This window comes from Rosa rugosa, chromosome 6, assembly GCF_958449725.1.
Source record: "Rosa rugosa chromosome 6, drRosRugo1.1, whole genome shotgun sequence".
NCBI classification, from domain to species: Eukaryota; Viridiplantae; Streptophyta; class Magnoliopsida; order Rosales; family Rosaceae; genus Rosa; species Rosa rugosa.
The window spans coordinates 27446966-27465460 of record NC_084825.1 but is presented as its reverse complement, the minus strand read 5'-3'; the positions used below and the strand labels follow the sequence as shown (position 1 = coordinate 27465460).

Here is an 18495-nt window from a genome sequence, read left to right as displayed (position 1 = left end):
ACAAATGATGTTGAAATTTGAATATCATAAAAAGTGTCTGTGATTTCTACTTGATCGTAATAATATAAACTGCTCGTCAACCTTTTCTACTTGATCCCATGGTATTGGTTTGACGAGCTCCTCATGTTAACAATTTTGTGGAAAAATTGATGGATTAGATGAGAGTTGGCTAACAAGGGCACATACGAACAAATAAAAAATTCGGGGACACAAACCATTATGTATTTAAAGTTCGATGGACAGAATATGCTTATCGAGTTGATCCGACCCGTCTTCAATGGACAAATACTTTTCATAAAGAAACGACTCTCTCTCTCTCTCTCTCTGAGAGTCATTTCTTTAAACACCTGGTGTGCAAACCAAAACTGCAATCTTGCTATTGTTAAATACCAGAGAACTACTCACAAAACGAGTACATTGGTTTTATTCGTCTTCATCGATGGACTCGAGCTCATTGATTGAGAGGCGTCAATGGCTCTTTAATAGGGAACAAATGAGGTAGGCTTCATATCTCAGAAATCTGATTTTGTTTCTTAGTAGCAGACTACCAGTTCTTTGCGTTTCTTGAGCTTTTGTTGAAGTGGGTTTCTGCCTATGAAATCAATCAGCTGAGTTCTGTATGCAATTTTGATTTGAACATGTTGATCCTCCAAAACAAAACGGAACGATGAAGAGATGCTCTAGTGTTCATAGGCATACCTCAAGAAATCTCGTTTGAAATCCTTGCAAGATTACCTGTGAAATCTCTATTAAAGTTCAGATGTGTTTGCAGATATTGGAAGACTCTGATTAGTACCCCAGATTTCATTAATGTCCATCTAGAAAGGACTTCCATGAAGTACTCATGATCATTTGCTTATCCAAACTAGGGAGCGTAGGATGGATACAAAGTTCTTGTCACTCTTCTGTGCCGATACATTTGCCAAGTTTTCAGAGATCGATACAGCTTCTTATGATCAAAATTAAATCATAATGGAGTGGTTTGCTTATATGCTATTGATTTTGAAACTAATCTATGGAACAATGAATTAAAAGGAGCGCCTGAGGCGAGCCTTAGGGTGTTAAAAGCGCAAGGCGCTGATAAAAGTGAGTATTTTGTTGCCGAGGCGACCAGGCACCGAAAACGTTGCTCAAGGCGCCGAAGGCGCATCTTAAGGTGTTGAAAGCAAACGACCAGATTTTTTTTTTTCAAAACACCAAAATGATAAGGGAGAGCCAGACTGGATTTGTGTTCATGAAGGACTTCCGAGTCGAGCAAGACGATGACTCGGCGATGAGGGAAGCGAAGAGCCTCATACATTCATGATTCAACCATTGACATTTGACTTCAAATAGGGTTTGGTATAGTTTCGATACTGAAACTGTAAGTAAGAAGTGGCACACAAATGGTTGAGAAGATTGCTGATCATAGGGTAACTTGCCAATCAGTTAAATCACTTTTGGAATCATCTATACATGATTAGGTAAGGTAAGCTCCTGAGTTGAATTGCAGCAAGTACAGTAGGAACAACAAAGAATTGAGAAATCATGGAGCTTAGGTTCTGTAGCAATTGCAATGAAAGCTGAAGATTTGTATGTCCATGTAGTATAAGCTTTGTTTCAGAAACAGACCTGTCATGGGACGGGAAGAGGATGAACAACTAAACATGAAGAAATTATATAATAGTAGAACTTTGTATTGTTATACTTATACTTTTAGGGATCGTCTACAGTACATTAATGTATCGATACATCAAGTAGACTAGGTTCAATACAGAGGTAGACTAGCTCAGTACATGGGTAGACATGCATGGAGTTAGTCTACCCTTGAACCGAGCTAGTCTACATCTGTATTGAACCTAGTCTACTTGATGTATCGGTACATTAATGTACTGAAGTATTTTCCATACTTTTATAGAGATAAAAGCTTATGATATAATGATATATATATATATATATATATAGTTCGATGCAAATAGCTCGTTTATACGTAAGGCTTACGCCTTATGCCTCAAGGCGAACGCCTTACTGAGGCTCTCCCGAAAACACCTCAGGGTACACCTCAGCGTTTTAAAACATTGACCCATACAAAACCAAACTAAGAAGAACATATTATAAATTCCCACAAACTAAGAACAAATCGCTTCGAAACTGACCTCTTTGGCCGAGAGCTCAGATGCGTAAGGAGCACAAAGTTGACGGTGAGCTTAGTGGGGATTGAGGACGGGGTGGGGGGGGGGGGGGGGCAGGGCTTCATGAAGGTCAAAGGAGTCTTGGGGGGCTCGATGTGAGGGACGACCTTCTTCCAGGCCTCGTTGAAAGCGGGGTTGCCTACGGGAGTTTCGGTGACATCAGTGGAGAAGGCTCAGGCGGCCCGAAATGAGGATGCGGGTCAGGTCAAGAGGGCGGTGGCACAGCACAACATGGTCGCTGAGAGAGGGGGTTGCTCGGGTCTCACAGGGTTGGGGAGAGAGAGAGAGAGAGAGAGAGAGTTTGGAGGAGAGGGTTTTGGTTGGTGAAATATTCTTACTTCATAATGATTAGCAATTTAGAAGAAAATTTTCAAAAATTATCTACTCAAACATATCTATGTTTAAGGAAAACTAAATTGGGAGAGAATTGAGTCGTGCTTTCATTGATAATAGGGGTCTCTTTATATAGATGATTACAAGCATAGAGATATAGTTGTACATGGAAACATAATCGTACATTGATTGGATATCTCCTAAGATTCTCCGAGAATATCTCTAATATAAACCCTATTTCAACTAGAGCAAGTAACCTCGAGTTTGGGCCAGACACATATTCTGGATTTACTTGAACACTCCCCCTTGTGTCGCCTAAATGTGGTGCTTCTCTCGTTGCCTCATTAAAAACCTTGCCGAGTAACAAAAACCCAGTAGGACAAAAATAACCTCGGTCGAAGGGGAAAAAGAGCACAACACACCCTTCACGTTTCGAGACCATACATGTAGACACCTCCCCCTGATGTCTGCATCTCCCCCTGACGACTATGGTCATTGGAGTTCGGATAACTTCCGCAAACGATGCTACCAACATGTTTCTCGAAAATGGAATTTAGGCAATGACTTAGTGAGCAAGTCTGCCATATTGTCCTCAGATCGAACCTAGTTCACTTTGATCTTGAGGAGAGTTTGTTGTTGCTGATTATACTTGGTGTGGTCGCTTTTGATGTAGCCTTGCTTCAAAACAAGCAGCAGTATCCTATATGCTCGTAGGCTCATCTGTGGTAGACTTCAAACCACAATTGTTCGAACATGCGTAACTATGGATCCAATCCATATACATTCACGAATCACTTTGTGAAGAGCAATAATCTCTGCATTGTTCGAAGATATAGCGACTAGGGTCTATTTCTGTAGACCTCCAAGATATCACGGTCTTTACCCATGGTGAACACTTAACCAGTTTGGGAATGACCTTTGTATGGGTCAGAGAGATACCCAATATTAGCAAAACCTTCCAAAATACATGTCGTTTTGGGATGGGGATAGAGGACGCAGGCCAGTGTTGGCGGCGTTCCTGGTGTGTGATGGGTCTGAATCCATCATCTCTCTATAGAGATAGAACAAGCTCATATCAATCGTACATCTCAAGTACTGAAAGATATCTTTTACACCAATCCTAATGGCATCGCATTGGCGCAGAGCTATATCTTAGCTAACAAGCTTACTGCAAATGAGATGTTCGGTCTTGTGCATTGAGCTAAGTACAATAATGCGCCTATTGTACTAAGTAAGGCACTTCTGCCTCTAGCACATCTTCGTCATCATCCTTTTGACGAAGAGGATCCTTTTCAGGATCAAGACTACGGACGATCATGGAGGTGCTTGAAGGCTTGACCTTGTCAAAATGCCTAAGCATCTATCGACACGATGCTCAAGTTCCAAACCGAGACATAATCGTGTTCTCCCAAAATCCTTCATCTCAAACTCGGATTTCAAATGTTCAGCGGTTTCCCTTAACTCTTTAAGGGCTTCTAATGAAGATCATGTCCAACATGAACCGCGATAGAATCCGAAACTTGTTATAGAAATGCGTGGGCATATCCCTTCCCAATCAAGTAGTCACTTTAGTGAGCGTTTCAATCTTATTGTAAACGCGCTACGTGGTCTAGAGCCACTTGACTTGGGTAGATGAAATTCACCATGAACCTTCATGTATATTCCATATCTAGATCCCATATAGATACGTAGTGACCACATTTGTAAGCTGCATGTTCAGTTATTTGGAAACTACCAAACTGACAGGGTAGTGGAGTGCAATGACATCCATTATGAGAGAATATGTCTCATCGTAGTCGATTCCAGGGCGTTTTGTGAGAAGCCTTGCGCCATAAGGCGAGATTGCCATATCCTTTTCTCATCACGCTTTCTAACGAAGACCCATTAGTCAATAGGTTTTATGTTAGGAGGTGTTGGCATCACTGGCTCAAAAACCTTACTCTTCGTTAGAGAATCTAACTTAACCTGGATCGCATCTTTCCATTTAGGCCAAATCTCTCTACGTTGGCATTCATTCATCAACGGAGCATGGTTCGATATCATCGGACTCAACAAACTCATGCGCAACGAAGTGCGTGACTACATCATCAATTATGATGGAGTTTCTATCCCACGTCTCATGTACACTAGTGTAATTTTCATAGAGCTCTATATTCTCAGGAATAGGTTCTGACGTTGAGGCGTCCCCCAACGATAAACATAATCCGGAAGATTCTCATGAAATGGATTTTGAGTCTTGATGATCAAAGGATTGGAATGTGCCAAAGTATCCTTCGAACCCACGGGCCTCCCATGCATCCTAGCTGGGGCCATGGCCTATAACGCCAGAGTGCCACTCTCTTTGGCGTTGGCGCCATGCCTACCTCCATGTAGGGTGGCGCTACGTCCTCTCGTAAGGACGTCCATCCTTGCAGGCATGTTTGCAGCATATTTGTGTGATCTCGTCACTTTAACGGGGATCGAGATGAGACATTGTGGGGACAGGCCACGACAATTCCTGTCGTTCCTGCTGAACATCCGTGTTCTTATCTCCCCCTAACGACGGGAAGACTGTCTCATCAAAGTGACAACCCTTAAATATAGCGGTAAGGAGATCGCCTTGCAAGGGTATTAAGTGGCGGACGATTGTTGGAGTCTCAAATCCAACGTAGTTGCCCATTCGTCTGTAAAGACCCATCATAGAGCGCTGTGGCTGCGCAATTGGCACATAAATGGCTCACTCAAATGTGCGTAAGTACGATACTTGTACCCAGTCACTAGCTGTAACGCCGAGGTAGATTGAGTGGTGGTAGGTCGTAGACGAATTAGCATAGCTGCATGCGATATTGCATCACCCCAAGCGGATATAAAGAGATTGGTGTGCATTACCAATGTCCTGACTACCATCGTAGTCGTTTTCGTGAGACTATTTAGGTGTGTTCATGAGAATATGATGTCTAACATCAGTCCCATTGTAATATCCATCGAAAGTCTTCGATGTAAACTCTCTAGCATCGTCAAGTCCAATTGACGGAATAGGATGATCCGGGGAGTGAGCCCGTTGTCATATGATATTTTCTAGGAGTGTAGCTTAAGCAGCATTACAAGTGGACAATGACACAACACGTGACCAGCGTGTTTGCGTGTCAACCAATCATCATGAGATATTTATACGTCCGCATGTTGGTTGAATCAGTCCACAGAATCCCTACGGATTCTATGTAGGAACATAATGAGTATTTTCATATCCTTTGCATAGGACGGTCTCAGTCCTAATTTCCCTAAGGAACGGACTTTGTAAAATGAGCGAGAGGCTTTAGAAGCAACCAATGAGAATTTTGTTTGGGCCTGAGCGTCTGAAACGCTATTTGAAGCAAGTTGGTGATTGCAGCATCACCTAGGGCGCCATCACCATGATGGACGCCATCCATGGCGTCATGGATAGGGACTGCGCCAGCCTTAGGCTGGTGGTGGACGGAGGCGGTGCCCTAGGCAGTTGCGTCGGTCACACTTAGTCCAGAAATCAACTTTTGATTCATGCTTCGTTTCGCTCGAAAGAAATGATGTCCATGTGAAGTCTTTAGTAGACGGATCATCATATCATGACTAGGATGATCTATCCTGTTGTGACAAGGCTAATATGTGTCTAAATCCAAGAGATCTTCTCTCATAACTTTATTGGATTTTATAGCTCGAATAGTGACATAGGGTCCACTAGAGAGACATATAAACTTCTCTAAGATGCGCCTTTGTTCGCAATCATTAGAGGTATTGCAAAGGAACTCATTTCTGTTCTCTACATGCGTTTTCGCATGGAATCCGTTGGCTATTCATAGGTGCGATTGGCCCTAGGAGCGTAGAGAGTTTCTGTGATAGTAATTAAGGTGCCATTTGGCAAGTGGAACTTGGGTTATTCCATGTCCTTGAATTAATACTAATGGCCCAGCCATCGTAGTCACAAAAGTCATATGCTCATAATCAAAATGGGGTCATAAAGAACTCGAAATTTTATTCATAAGCCAACAGAGTTACATCATTGTCTCTTTGACCAAAGAAAATCTAATCCAAAATGCTAGCTAATGCAAAACAATGGTAGTCGTCTAACTTCTTTCGGTAATTCCAAAATAAATGTGACCAGGTGAGTAGAGAGATGTCGGTGGAGCAAAGCTCGCTTAAGTACCACTAATCTCATAACCTTCCTAGACATCACACTTATTTTGGGTGAGCCTACTTTGAAGGAAGACTTAAACCATTGGCATTTACTACAAAGTATATGGCAATTGCCTATTACATCTCTTCGAAAAATAAAGAATTAGACAGAATTGACGATCTATTGATCCCAGCCAGATTTGTAGTCTTCAAGCCTTCACTCTAGATCATCTTCTTGATCTTCTTGTTCCATATAGTGAGCTTCTCTTGCTTCACAATATGCTTTGTAGGTGGTGACGATTTCTTCACGAGCTCTACAAATGTGTGCCCAATGATCAGACACTCCACAACAAGAACATACATCTCTTTGCTCAAACTCCATTGATTGAGGCGCTTTGAAAGCGTCATTTAGATGGCTCTTAGTGTTGGTGGCGCCACCAACATGGCCAGAGGCATTGCCTCCCTCTCTCTTTCCACGTTGACCTCTTCCGTTTCGTGTTCTCCTATATTGGCGGTTACCTTCCCAAGTAGAGCGATTATATGGACCAGAACGTCCAGAAGTATCCCTAAGGTTAGGGTTTCGCTCTTGGCGCCTTCTCTTAGGGGCGCGACTATAGTTGGATTCCGGAATATGCTCTATTTCCACGGATCTTGAATTATAGTTCTTCACAAGGATGTTGTCATACTTTTCAGCGACATTCATAGCTCCAATGAGCTCATGAAACCTTGTGATCCGTCCTGCAGCAACATCGATTTGATAGTTCTTAGCAACCATCAATGCAGAGACAGGAAAGGTAGAGAGAGTCTTCTCAATCAACATCGCATGTGTGATCTCTTTACCACAGAATTCCATTAAGGATTTAATGCGAAGTGCTTCCGAGTTGTAGTCAAGAACTGACTTGAAATCACATAAGCGAAGGCTATGCCATCTCACTTCTAGGTCAGGAAGCAGGGAGTCACGGACTTTGCCAAATCTTTCTTCGAGTGAGACCCACAGCCTTCTGGGGTCTTCTTTATTCATACACTCGTACTGGAGCGAATCATCCATATGACGAGTCATTAGGATGATGGCTTTCGCCTTATTTGCCTCTAAGGCTGCTATATTTGCTTCCAAAGCTGGAGCTTGCTCAACAGTTAGCACTTCATGGCTAGGCTCGAGAATCGTATCTAGGATTCCATCGGCCTTGAGATGCTGGCGGACATCACAAACCCACCTGTGATATTCAGAGTCAGTTGTTCCCAATGGAGCAAAGTCCAATTTGTTCAGGTTACTCATCCTGAAAGAGAACAAGAAATTAGGGTTAGTTTCGGAGCGGAAAAGGCTACCACGAAAACAAATAAAATTTCTGAGCGTAGTCGCTTCCAAGAAATTAGGAATTTCCGAGCGTAGTCGCTTCCAAGAAATTCGATTCCAAGAGGGGTTGGATTAGATCGAAACAATGATGTTTGCGGTCGATCGTTTTATCTCAACAAACTCTAAGTTTGGAGGACTCTACAAGCTCCAAGCTTGGAGTGAGCACGAACCCCTACAATTCAGCTTAATTTGGTCTCCCCTATGATAAAGAAAGGGGGGGGGGGGGTAGAAGAAGGGAGGTTGCAAGTCCCCGAAAAAGAAGAGAAATTGAATTTAAAAACTCTAAAAAAACGGGAACGTTTAGTAAAAAATGGGAGAGGATCCTCTCCTAAGCTTCTTATCTAGCTGAGCTTCCTAAGCTTTCTACCATAAACTGACATGTGTATATACATACATTTAATGGTTCATATTGACTCCCACACTATAAGATGCATCCAACGGTTCTAATGTTTTATATTTTCAATTCTTCCTCTGACCAAGGTACTGCTCCTTCGTCAGTCAATCAATGAAGAAATGGAAATAAAAAAGCTCTAACATTTGAGTTTTATCTCAGTAAACACCTCTATCTCTCCTCTGAAATTGAACCACAAGAAGAAGACGAAGATGGGTCGGCGGATCTTCGACCGTTCGTCCTCGTTAATAATCACCGTGCTCCTCCTCATCTCCTCCGCAGCCCTCAGCTTCTATCTTCCCGGCGTTGTCCCCGCGATTTCCACACTGGAGATCCATTTTCTATCAAAGTGAACAAATTGACTTTTGCTAACTGTTGAGTGTCAGGATCATATAAATCCTAAACTTCCATCCAACCTGTTATATAGTATTCTGGTTCTTAGTTGAAGGTGAATGGTTTTCAATTGTGCTTGTTGTAGCTATTGCAGTTGAAGAAACTTTCTGAAACAGGGAGATGAATGAACTCTGGAAACCCAAAACAGAGTCTATGGAATTTATCTATATGGTGGGCTGATTAGGCAATTTAACTGGCTGAGTTTCTTGACAAGACAAAACACCCATATGAGTACTACTACTTAAATTATTGTAATCCCAAAGAGATTGTAAAGTGTAAACAGTGGAGAAAATCTGGGGGAGGTTCTTCTTGGTGATCGCATTGAAAATTCTATATATGCTTTCAAAAAAAGTACTGCTCCTTCGTGTTTTTTAAGTTCAAATCCAGGCTTTTTCAACCCCTCAGCTCTAGATCGCCTTGGTAAATTGATAGTTCTCTCTCTTATTTGTCCTTCTTTGCAAAATGGATTTCAATCTATTAGACCCTTGTGTTGATGTCGAGTGAACATGAAATTTTCTTTTAGAGAGGCTTTGAGTAGCAATTCTGATCATGGAATGAACTAATCAAATCGAATCAATCGCAAATACCATCATAGTTCTCTACCATAGTTCTCTCTCTCATCTGCCAAGAAGCTTTCTACCGAAACACAAGAAAAATCGCTGCCAATTCTTGTGGCTGCACAGAGCGTTGTAGATGGTGAAGTTTGTGAAGAGAAGCAGGAGGAATCAAAGTAGCTGGAAGGAGTTCTAGAGAAAAGATGAGAGAGAAAAAGAGAGAAGGGGAGAGAGAGACTAGACTTTTTTAGCCGCAGGGATTGAAAAAACTTGTGGGAGTCAATATAAACCATTAGATGTATGTATATACACGTGTCAGTTCGTGGTAGAAAGCTTAGGAAGCTCAGCTAGATAAGGAGCTTAGGAGAGGATCCTCTCCCGTAAAAAATACCTTGAAATAGGTCGCCGGAAATTTTGGCCGGGAAAAGTTGCCTGAAAAGTGCCCGGAAAAGTGGCCGGAAAGGTCAACGAGCGTTGACTGTTGACCAGGAGCTGACCGAGCTGACGTGGCAGTGAGTCCCCCGGATGCTGACGTGGCGGTGGGTCCCCAGATGCTGACGTGGCTGATGTTGACGTGGCAGTGGGTCCCCTTGATGCTGACGTGGCGAATGACTGTTCTGCTTTGGGCTTGGGCTTCTAGGCTTCTTTTCTTTTCCTTCTGCCGGTTTTCTGCCGGAAGATTCAGTCTTCCGGTTCACTCACTTTTAGGCCGGTTTTTGTGCATTTTCTTCCGGTTCCTGAATCTTTTGATTGAGAGGTATCTGGTGACACAATTTGGTTGAAATTTGGTGGCCGGAAGATGGTGAACCGGTGGAATATTTGCTGCGGGTTGTATGGAGCTTTCGGTGGCCGGTTCGGTATGTTTCCGGCCTGTTTTTGGGGTGGCGCCACCGGTTTTGGACTCCTGGGATCGAATGCTTCAAGGTGTGAGCTGGAGGCAGAAAATGCTTCAATGTTTTGTATTCAGATTCAAGGTTTTTAGCTTCTTGAATCAGAGTTTGGCTATTTGTTTCAGGGTTAGGGCTTCGTGCTGATAACGTGTTTAAGGAAAACTGAATTGGGAGAGAATTGAGTCGTGCTTTCATTGATAATAGGGGCCTATTTATATAGAGGATTACAAGCATAGAGATAGAGTTGTACATGGAAACATAATCGTACATTGATTGGATATCTCCTAAGATTCTCCGAGAATATCTCTAATATAAACCCTATTTCAACTAGAGCAAGTAACATCGAGTTTGGGCCAGACACATATTCTGAATTTACTTGAACAATCTAAACATTTAACCGTTGATTTGTTGAAAATATTATCGAAAAGTGAATCTCACAACTGTTGATTCAAAAGTCCTCATAGTCTTTATTTTAAAGGTCATCATTACACTCTTTCATATGTATGTATCAAAAGAATTTCTATTATACTAAGCCAGTAGCACCAAAAGCTCACCATGAATAGATCATCGATGTAAACATAATTCTCTTGTTAAAAAATCTGGGGGATTATGTTGTGAAACAGTCAAATAAGAATATCAGCAAGTGAAATCATATATGAATATGTTGCCATAACTATCCAGTCAGAGTACCTTACAATTTGTCAGGGTATACGTGTATTTCTGTACCTATAGATATGCAGTACTTTCACAAACTCCGGTCAAAGAGAGAGAACAATGTCGACGATTAACGCAAAGTTCACTTCAGACTACTATAAAGGGGATTAGGTAAAAACCTGAAAAATTATGAAACAAGGATATGTTTTAACTGCCAAAGGAAAGAGTACATGACCCCTACTGAACAGTATACAGAGATCAGCATAAGGGGTAAAAAAGGAAGCTTAGCACCAAGAAAAATAGGATGCAGAAACTGGCCCCAAATCTCAACAAGCAACAGACCAACCAGATAGCTCCAGACCACCCACCCAATATCAAAGCCTCCTTTCTGGGCAGCTATAACGGATCTGTTTAATTCCAAATGACTATCTTTGTTCTTTCCAGATGGTGCCATTTCCAGTGTTTTATCCTTAGTAAATTGTGCAGAGAAACCCAACCACATTAGCATGGAGTGTAGTAATAACAACAGCACCTTTATTGGATATTCCTGGGATTCAAATAGCAGCGGGAACAGTGAATAGCATGACACTGCACAACAAACATGGTATACAATATGTTAGTACAATGTGTATAAGGAAATTAAGAATCAAGAACACAGATAAAAGGGGAAAAAATATAAATACCACATAAATTAATGCATTTTTCTTTGGTTCTATTTGAGATATCCCATATGAGGTCTCTTCATTATAGCATCCATTCCATTTCAGTTTTTAAGGTTTTGATTTAAAGATCATATTTACAAAAATTCAGCTAAATCAAAAACCATACATTAATAAATGGGAATTATCAATATGATGATAAAACATTAATACTGGACTCATAGGTCTATTTATTTGATCCTAGCAGTGATGATCTTTGAATTGAGACCTAAAAAAACATTGAAACAAGGTTTCCTAGTGGATCCCAAATGGAACCCAAACAAGTTTCATATGTATAATAAGATTCAATCTCGAGTAGTCTTTTTGCACTCAAAACTGATGTTGCACATCTGCTGTATTTCGGAGGGAAAAAATTTAGTGCTGACAATAGCTACAAATATCCAATGCTGAAAGAATGGAAAAGAATTTTCTTTAACAAGTCTTCAGCTGGCTTAAACTTCTGACCTCTTAAGTCTAGGTCATCTAGGATACATATGAGTTGCAAAATCTAGTCTAACAGAAGGACAATGCAAACCTGAGAGGTGAGAAATACACAGATTAAGTAAAACAAAGATAAATAAAATTGGAAATCTGAGAAAAGAAAAACGCGGGCATAAAAAAAGGGGGGTGAACAGGGGAGAAAGAAAAAATAAGACACAAGCTCAAAATGTATCCCATGCATATTAACCCTCTCAGAAAAAAAAATCCCCTCTAGACAACCACTTAGTTGCTCTGTGAATGAATGACAATGGAGGTAGAATTATACCAATTGATAGAAAGAAGTAATGCCTCGCAGTATCCAAATTCTGTACTGCAACGATAGCAAGGGGGATGACAAAGTGGAGTGATGCCTTCTCATGAACATGCCACCCAAACAAAAAACCACATGTGTAAGCATAGGCTACCCATCTTGTAATCATCATTGGTCTTGGATCTCTCCATGCCTTGATGAGACAAGGAGATAATGCAAGCAGAACCATGATAAAGGTTATCGCCGGTGTAATCTATCATTTCAGCAATTAAAGTACAATTAGGTCCGACAAACATTAAAAAAGATGAAACTAAAGAAATCAAAAACTGTATTTATCAAGAGAATTAACCTAGTCTGTTGTACCATAAATGGAAACATCCAACTTCTAATTAACATCATTCCACTTAGAAACAGCGGGTAGAAAGCATACATCCTACCTTTCAGTCATATGTTCAAGCTTAAACTCAAAAATGACACCCTGCATTAGACTCAGGGTGATTGGTGGCGAATTAGATAAACAGTGCCACCCAATTGAGTTGGGCATTCTTAACTAATCAATAGCTCTGGTAGATCTACTGCAAGAACCAAACCAGCCTCAAATCCCATACCTACCACATAATTGTACGTACAAGCAGTCACCTACTAGGTCATAATGTTGTGGTAAAACCACAATCAAGACACAGTGCAGTTGGACTGAGGCTCATCTTGTGTACCATCAAACAAGCAGTAGCATCCAAACAAACATTTTTTCCTTTTTAATAAACTACAGAATCATGTTACATAAAATATTAACATCTTAATATATATACTCCCTTTGGGTTTAAGATTGAGAAGTACCTGAGGCAATACAGCAAAAGGGGACGAATCACCAACTAGTCCGCCAGTAAATGAAGCTGCTGGTGCCTGAATTTTAAATCCAAGTCTTCCAAGAAAGAAAGCTATAACTTTATCCAGTAAGATATAAAACACCCAAAAATTTGGTGCCCAATATGCATGACAAAGTCCCCTGCCAAAAGGAAACATGCGGTGGATGACTTGTTTTATCTGCAAGATAATGTTGAATAATCAATTCATTATGCCTGAATATAAGATGACCGATTATCAGAAAGCAGAAATTTAAATGATTTGCTGAAGATGCAAGTGGTCTGTTCCAAATGCCATATTATTAAAAGACCAGGGAGCAACACTAATAAACAGCTATATTGATCTAGCTTATTTATTCATTAGTTGCTTCATTTTGTTAAATATGAGTTATTGTAGAATGCGTGGAATATCTGTGTAACCAAAGTTAATCTTTATTCAACAATCTGAGGCAAGGATTTTCACAGCAGATGTTTCAGTGTTCAGCCTGCTCCTTTCTAATTCTATATACTTCATAACATGGAACAAAGGGTAATTCAAGAAAAGTAGGGGAAGAGGGAGGGGGATGGGAGGATTTATAAGGCCTTTTCTACTACAGCATGCATTCTAACCTATCACATAGAAATGTCAACAGAAGGATATACGCAGCCAATATGCTCATAGAAAAAGTTACACTAGCTTTTAGTGGTATAGTATTTGAGAAGACTATCACAGAAGCAACTATACCAAAAATAAGGAATAGACTGTAAATCATGGATCTATAATGCACGATGCATAAATTTTCTATTGAAGAATTCAGTCATGAACTCTAAAGAAACATAATGTATTTGAAGTACCAAAAACCAAGAAAGCCCATTGCAAGATTGTCTTTGCCTTAACATCATTTTTGTGATATAATCTAACTAAGTGACTCGAACCCACTCTCAAAAAGAAAAGAATAAAAAGTTAGTTTCCTGTTGCTTGATTGCTACTATAGTAGCTCACATTCCATCATCACAGTTTATCTACTCAACTCAAAAATCACCGACGAAACCAAGTTCTAGGTCAGACGGAGGTGGCTCACAATCTCCTGAACCATTTGAAGATTCTAACTTGCCAAGCCAGCAGCCAACTACTTAACAGTCTTATCAAGCTGCTCACCTCGGACATTTAATGTGCTTTTCTCATTGCAGAAAGAATCCACCCTTGCTCTTCAAACAGCAATGCGAGTGTTTTCTGACATTACTCCTCTTCAAGTCACTATTTTAAATGGAGTCTCTGACTCTCTAAATGACATTTTTTGGACAACAAGTGACTGTAAGCTTTTAAACTATTTGTTAGGATTCAATGCCTTTACAATGCTAATATGAAAAATATGGGCATAGACAAACTATGTTAACAAAGGATGAAAGGAAAGACAGTAGTCTATCTGATCAACCAAAACAAATCGAAGCCGAACACCAATAACTATCTTCAGAACAAAATATCATAGCCAGAGAGATTACCTGCCCATGATAAACAAATGGACCATATGCCACTGCAAAAACAGCCACAACCACAGTCCCCAATATCAAAAGACGCCCAAAGCCCTTCACCAATCCTTTCCAGCAATAATGCCTCAACAAGTACACAAAATAAACCGGCGCCGCCACCGCAAACAAATGCTTAAAACACAACAAAACAGCAAACACAAGCCCACCCATCAAGTCCCTCCCTTCCTCCAAATACGAAAGCGAAATCAGCAAAACCCCAAGCAAAAACCCATTGTACTGAAAATGCAAATGGTCCACGACCACAAGCATTGGAGACCAAACAACCAAAACCCAGATCAGTTTTCGCCTCACCGGATCCAAATTCCTAGTCAACCTATAAACCCCATACAAAAGACACAAATCCGAAACACAAACCGAAACTCTTTGAAAGTAAACCACTGTGTCTGAGCTGTAGTTGAGGCCATTCTGGAGGTGGACCATTTGTGGGTCAATGAGGTTTGCGAAAATGGAGAGGAAGCGCTCGAAGTAGGCAAAGAATGGAGGGTAGTCCAGAGTCCAAGGGCTGGTCTCGTCCAAGTACCATTGAGAGAGAGGAAGAGAGTGAGTTATGGCAAGCCAATGGCGATGGACCTCGAAGTCTGTGCTCCTGTAGGCTGGGATCAGAAGCAGCTTTACGCAGGTGGCAGCGGCGAAGAACCACCATAGCTCGGAGATGGGATTGTGGGGTGGTTTTGGAGGGTTTTTCAGCTTCTGGGTGCTTTGTGATTCCATGGACCTGGAAAATCTCAGGGGGAACCAGAGATTTCAATTCAGGAACAATTTTCCTCACGATATAATAACTCTTTTAAAGTAATAATTTTCCCTAGTTCTAAAATTATTCATTTAAAGATTTTACTGTATGTATTAAGTCGTATGGTTATTGACACTGGAACATACCCCAAATTTCACGTCATGGACACACAGTATTAGAGTTACAGAGAGTGAAAATCGTAATCCCAAATTCACCAAGCAGTGTCATCTAAGTCTCTGGTTCCGGTGCACCCCCTAGTCTCTCTTCTGACCTACTTCTCTCATGTACAGGTCTACGAAGCGGATACCGGTGATTCAGTCAGTCTCTTTATACCGTCGGAACCACATTGAAATACAATGGAATACAACAATACAACTTTTCTTGAATCTCTCTTCTCTTTGCAATTGTTCTACAACAAGTTATCAGCAAGAAGTTCTAACCCTCAATCAAATAACCGAAATCCTAGAAAAATTCTAGAACCCCTGCCACGGCTTCTACCCTCCGTGAGCATCACCACTGCGCGTCATCGTTTATGCTACCACAACACCACCGTACACCGCTGCTCCACCGCTGAAAGCTACTGCACTGTTACATCAAGCTTCCCTTTCAAAAGCAATTAATCAAGCAACTTTATTCCAAGTAAGTTTTTATTAAACGTTGCTGCTTTCAATTTAATTTCCACTTTCTATATTCGGGGATTCTAATATCCCTTCTTCTACCTCCCCACCTTTCTTATAAAGTGGGATAATTAAGCCGAATTGTAGGGGTGCCACTCTAAACAAGAGGTTCATAGAGACATTAAAAATGGTCGACCATTAAAACATAATTGTTTCGGTCTTATCCAAAACTCTTGAAAATTAATTTCTTGGTAGCGGTTTGCATTTAGAAATTTACTTTATTTTCGTGGAAGCATTTAAGGCTCCAAAATACTAGCTCAACTTCAGCCCATTGGACATTTGGACACTACTCGAGTATATGGTTGAAAATAACCCTAGAAATTTATAGGTTGTGCTTGAAGGGTGCTTTGGGAATGTCCAAGACTACCAACTCCCCTAACGCCATGAGAAGTGGAATAATCTCCGCTTCGTTGACTTTAAGTCTGTGCTTGATTACAATTCGAAAGTCCTTCACATCAGATCATTGATGCAATTTTGTAATCAAATTTAATCAAAAGTAGAGGAATTGATTGAGAAAACTCTCCTACCTTCCCTACCTCTGCTATAATGATAGCTAGGCAATATCATATTGATATATAAGCCGGATGAATAACGAGATTTCATCATCAGTCGATTTCAACAATGTCTATTGCTGAAAAACACATCAATATTTTCGTGAAGAATTACAATTCCCTACTTGTTGGAACTAAGACTACTCCATAGTCAAATTATAATAATGCCCCGAATGGAGGTCGTCGCGAGAAAAATCCTAAAACCAAGGGAAAACGATCCAGACGATTTGGTCAGTGTGATTGGTTAGCGTAAGAAGGAAACCATTGAACAACCAGCATGACAATTGCCTCAGATGAGGAGGCCCGCCATAAACATAGAGAATTTTCCACCAACCGGCCATAGGGGTCAAGGCAAACACGCATGTCCGTGCCAAAATTCAATGAATAAAGAGGTGTGTTTTTGATGTGGAGCATTCGGTCAGTGGACAAATGTATATAGAGCACCAAAAGTGGTGTCTAACGCATACAAGATAATGAAAAATGCAAGAGAATCCCATCACATCGAACTGGTGAAGATGTCGAGCTCAAGGTTGCAGATTTTGGTTCTGTCAATGTCAACAGCATGGATGTTGCTAATTATGGCTAGAACCTTTTTATTTTCCAAGGATTATTGCAATGTCATTTGCCATAGTTTTATTAGTAAATCATTGGTTACAACATTTTACGATTAGACTCATCCAATTAAATGTGATGGCTAGGAAAGATTTGGACGATAGAAGTGTTTTCAAGTGAGTTTAGTTCCACCAAAATTTCACCTCATCTTACCTGGTCGTAGCTAATTGGAGTTATCGAAAGAATTGAGTAATGACCTTTGATTGAATTTATTTTCTCTCTGGATTAGATTTTCTTTGGTCAAAAACTTTTATGTAATGATTGACTTTAGTAATGAATAAAATTGATGTTTTATTCCATCTCTTGATTCTATTTATTCATTCAAGCTTTTATTTTTAGGAAAGGATTTCGGCAAACTATAATGTCTTGCAGATAGTGCGACTACGTACACGATACTTCAAAATAGGCAATTATTTTTGGAGAAGTTGCATACACATTCATCTATGACTACGATGGCAGTTTCATCCAATTTAATTCAATGTCGTGGAATGGCACAATTCCTCTTGCCCAATAGCACCTTGATAAAAGTCATCGAAGCTCTCTACTCTTCAAGAGCCGAAAGAACTCTTTTGAGCTTTAGAGATATTCGAGCCAATAGATTTCATGCAAAAACACAAAGTGAAAATGGGAATGAATTTGTTTGCATCACCTCTAATGATTGCAAATGTAAATGCATCTTAGAAAAACTTATGTGTCTCTCTAGTGAATTTTATGTCACCACTATTCGAGCTATCAAATCTAACAATGTCATAAGAGATGACCTATGGAATTCAAACACATATTGGCTTTAGCACAATTGATTAGGACATCCTAGTAGTGATATGATGATCCGTATAATACAGACTTCACATGGACATCCATTCTTTCAAGCTACGAGAAGCAACGATCAAAAGTTGATTCATGGGAGCCCTCTGACCGTCGCTGCCGCCATCCACCGTCTTTCCCCAGGTTTGTCACCGCCACTATCTTCCAGCAGTCCAACTCCATTCTTGACACCAAAAGGTGGCATCATCATATCCTAAAATTACTAGGATATATATATTGTTTAAGCTTAGAGGGGGGTGTTTGAACCTAAATTTGGCAAGGCCCACGTAGCAGATAATTAAGCTAGGGCCCACAGGAGGCAGGACTGGGTCATGGTGGGTCGTGATATAATAAGTATTTAGCCGAGGCCCGACTCACTTCAACCAAGGTCTGGCTCACTTCACATTAGTT

General features: G+C 40.6%; 1 protein-coding gene across 1 annotated transcript; it reads right to left on the bottom strand.

Annotated features, from left to right (window-relative positions):
- Nucleotides 1-10858: 10858 nt before the first annotated feature.
- LOC133718054 (probable dolichyl pyrophosphate Glc1Man9GlcNAc2 alpha-1,3-glucosyltransferase) lies at nucleotides 10859-15497 on the bottom strand. The gene is made up of 4 exons (XM_062144849.1): nucleotides 14663-15497; nucleotides 13155-13361; nucleotides 12333-12570; nucleotides 10859-11456 (listed from the first exon to the last, which is right to left on the bottom strand). Exons 1-4 carry the CDS (start codon nucleotides 15419-15421, stop codon nucleotides 11056-11058), a joined length of 1605 nt encoding a protein of 534 aa, XP_062000833.1. The 5' UTR covers nucleotides 15422-15497; the 3' UTR covers nucleotides 10859-11055.
- Nucleotides 15498-18495: the final 2998 nt, after the last annotated feature.